Here is a 1,879-nt window from a genome sequence, read left to right on the forward strand (position 1 = left end):
TAGCATGCACGTGAGAGATACCCGTTTCAATTCTCTCCCCCACTATTCCATCAATCTCTTTTAACAATTGGCAAACGATTATTTTTATTTTTCAAATTTAAATCAATCTAATTCGATCATAATTTCAACTAAAATGTTTTATGTACTCCTTTTGAGTACTTTGATCAAACATATCCATTTTAAAAAAAATTAAATTAAATTATGATCGAATTGGATTGATTTAAATTTGAAAAATAAAAATAACCATTTGATGATGGGATAGTAGAAAAAGAATTGAAACGGTTATCTCTCACATTATCTTCCTCTATCCACGTAACCATTTCCATTCTCTCCCCACTATCCTATCAATCTCTTATACCGTTATTTTTATTTCTCAAATTTAAATCAATCCAATTGGATCATAATTTAATTTAAAATTTTTTAAACTATAATTCGATTGGATTGATTTAAATTTGAAAAATAAAAATAACCACTTGTCAATTGTTAGGAGAGATTGATAAGATAGTGGGGAGAGAATTGAAATGGTTATACTTCCCACTATTCCATAAACCTTTTTTAATACTAATTGATCAAACTTATTAATTTTAATCTCTTCTACCAATCTTTTTATGTACTAATTACATGCTAAAAGTTTGAATTATTGATAATATTAATATTTTTTATTATTTTCAATTTTTTTTTAAAAAAATACATGTATCTCGTTTACAAATTTTTTTATTAGGAGATATACATGTTTCACTTCCATCCGCCTTATCTCATTTAAACGAGATAATGTAAAATTATTTCGATAATTATTATAATTAATTAATTTATTAAAATAAAAAATCCTGTAACGCAGGGTATTTTACTGGTTGTATTCATTACTCGTAGAAGTAAGAAAAAAATGAATGTAATTTCTATTTTGTAAAGCGTAAACAACTTGAAGGATATCCTTGAAAAGGGGAAAGGGGCGCAATGGATGTAACACCAGGATCTGTCGTATACAAAGATTACAATCTTATGATACTATTATTGGTCATTGTTGCTGACCATTATCTTTGACTCTCCTTCAGTTACAAATACCAATAATTCAATACAGCTGCAAGCAACCGTTCGGCTTGGCTTTGCCCTCCTTCAACTGCTTTCTCCAAATAAATAAATAAAATTAATGTATATTAAATATAAAGCTTAATAATTTAATTATTTTTATTAAAAACGAGTTTATTCGAATACAAAATGAGCCAGATAGCTAGAGAAGCCATCAAATCCAAAAAACAACCCACCTTTGACCCAAACCAAAAAATTGTTGTTCCTCTCTACTCACTCTCTACTATATAAATAACAAACTCACCACGTTCAACTATCCTTTATTCCTTTCCAACACAAAACAGAGCACAATCACCGAAAAGACCAAACTAACCTCCCCCTCTCTCTCTCTCTGTTCATCGGAATATTCTCTGCCATGTCAGATCCAACGCAAAACCACGCCTCCGCGCACCACCAGCCCAGCCGCTTGCAGAGGCGCGCTCCGTCGTCACTCCAGATAAACCGCGCCGTCGACTGGAACGTCGCCATCCCTCTCCTCTCACCGCTCACTTCGTCGCCGACCACGCAGCAACCAGATCATCCGAAGCCGCAGGATCCGCCGCAGCGCCACCACGACTCCCCCGCTGAGAAGAAGGCCGCGGCGGCGCCTTTCATGAAGTGGCAGCACCCGGCGGCTCCTTTCTTCTACGAGCCCGCTCCAGGGGTGCCTTCGTTCGTTCCCGTGTAGATAGGAAGAAAAAAAAATAATATAGAAGAAATGAGAGAAATTATTCTAATGGTTCATAATTAGGCGAGGATCAAGATCTAACGGTGTATGATGTTTCCTCTTTTTTTTTTTTTTTGGTGTTTGGGA

The 1,879-nt window shown here is 34.9% G+C and overlaps 1 protein-coding gene across 1 annotated transcript; it reads left to right on the plus strand.

The window, feature by feature from the left end:
- LOC107616622 (uncharacterized protein At4g14450, chloroplastic) lies at window positions 1,256-1,866 on the plus strand. Its single transcript, XM_016318578.2, has one exon. It carries the CDS (start codon window positions 1,442-1,444, stop codon window positions 1,751-1,753), a length of 312 nt encoding a protein of 103 aa, XP_016174064.1. The 5' UTR covers window positions 1,256-1,441; the 3' UTR covers window positions 1,754-1,866.

This window comes from Arachis ipaensis, chromosome B09, assembly GCF_000816755.2.
Source record: "Arachis ipaensis cultivar K30076 chromosome B09, Araip1.1, whole genome shotgun sequence".
In the NCBI taxonomy this organism is placed as follows: Eukaryota; Viridiplantae; Streptophyta; class Magnoliopsida; order Fabales; family Fabaceae; genus Arachis; species Arachis ipaensis.

Coding starts and splice junctions, on each gene's coding strand:
- LOC107616622 (XM_016318578.2), top strand. CDS start 1,442: ATGTCAGATCCAACGCAAAACCACGCCTCCGCGCACCACCAGCCCAGC.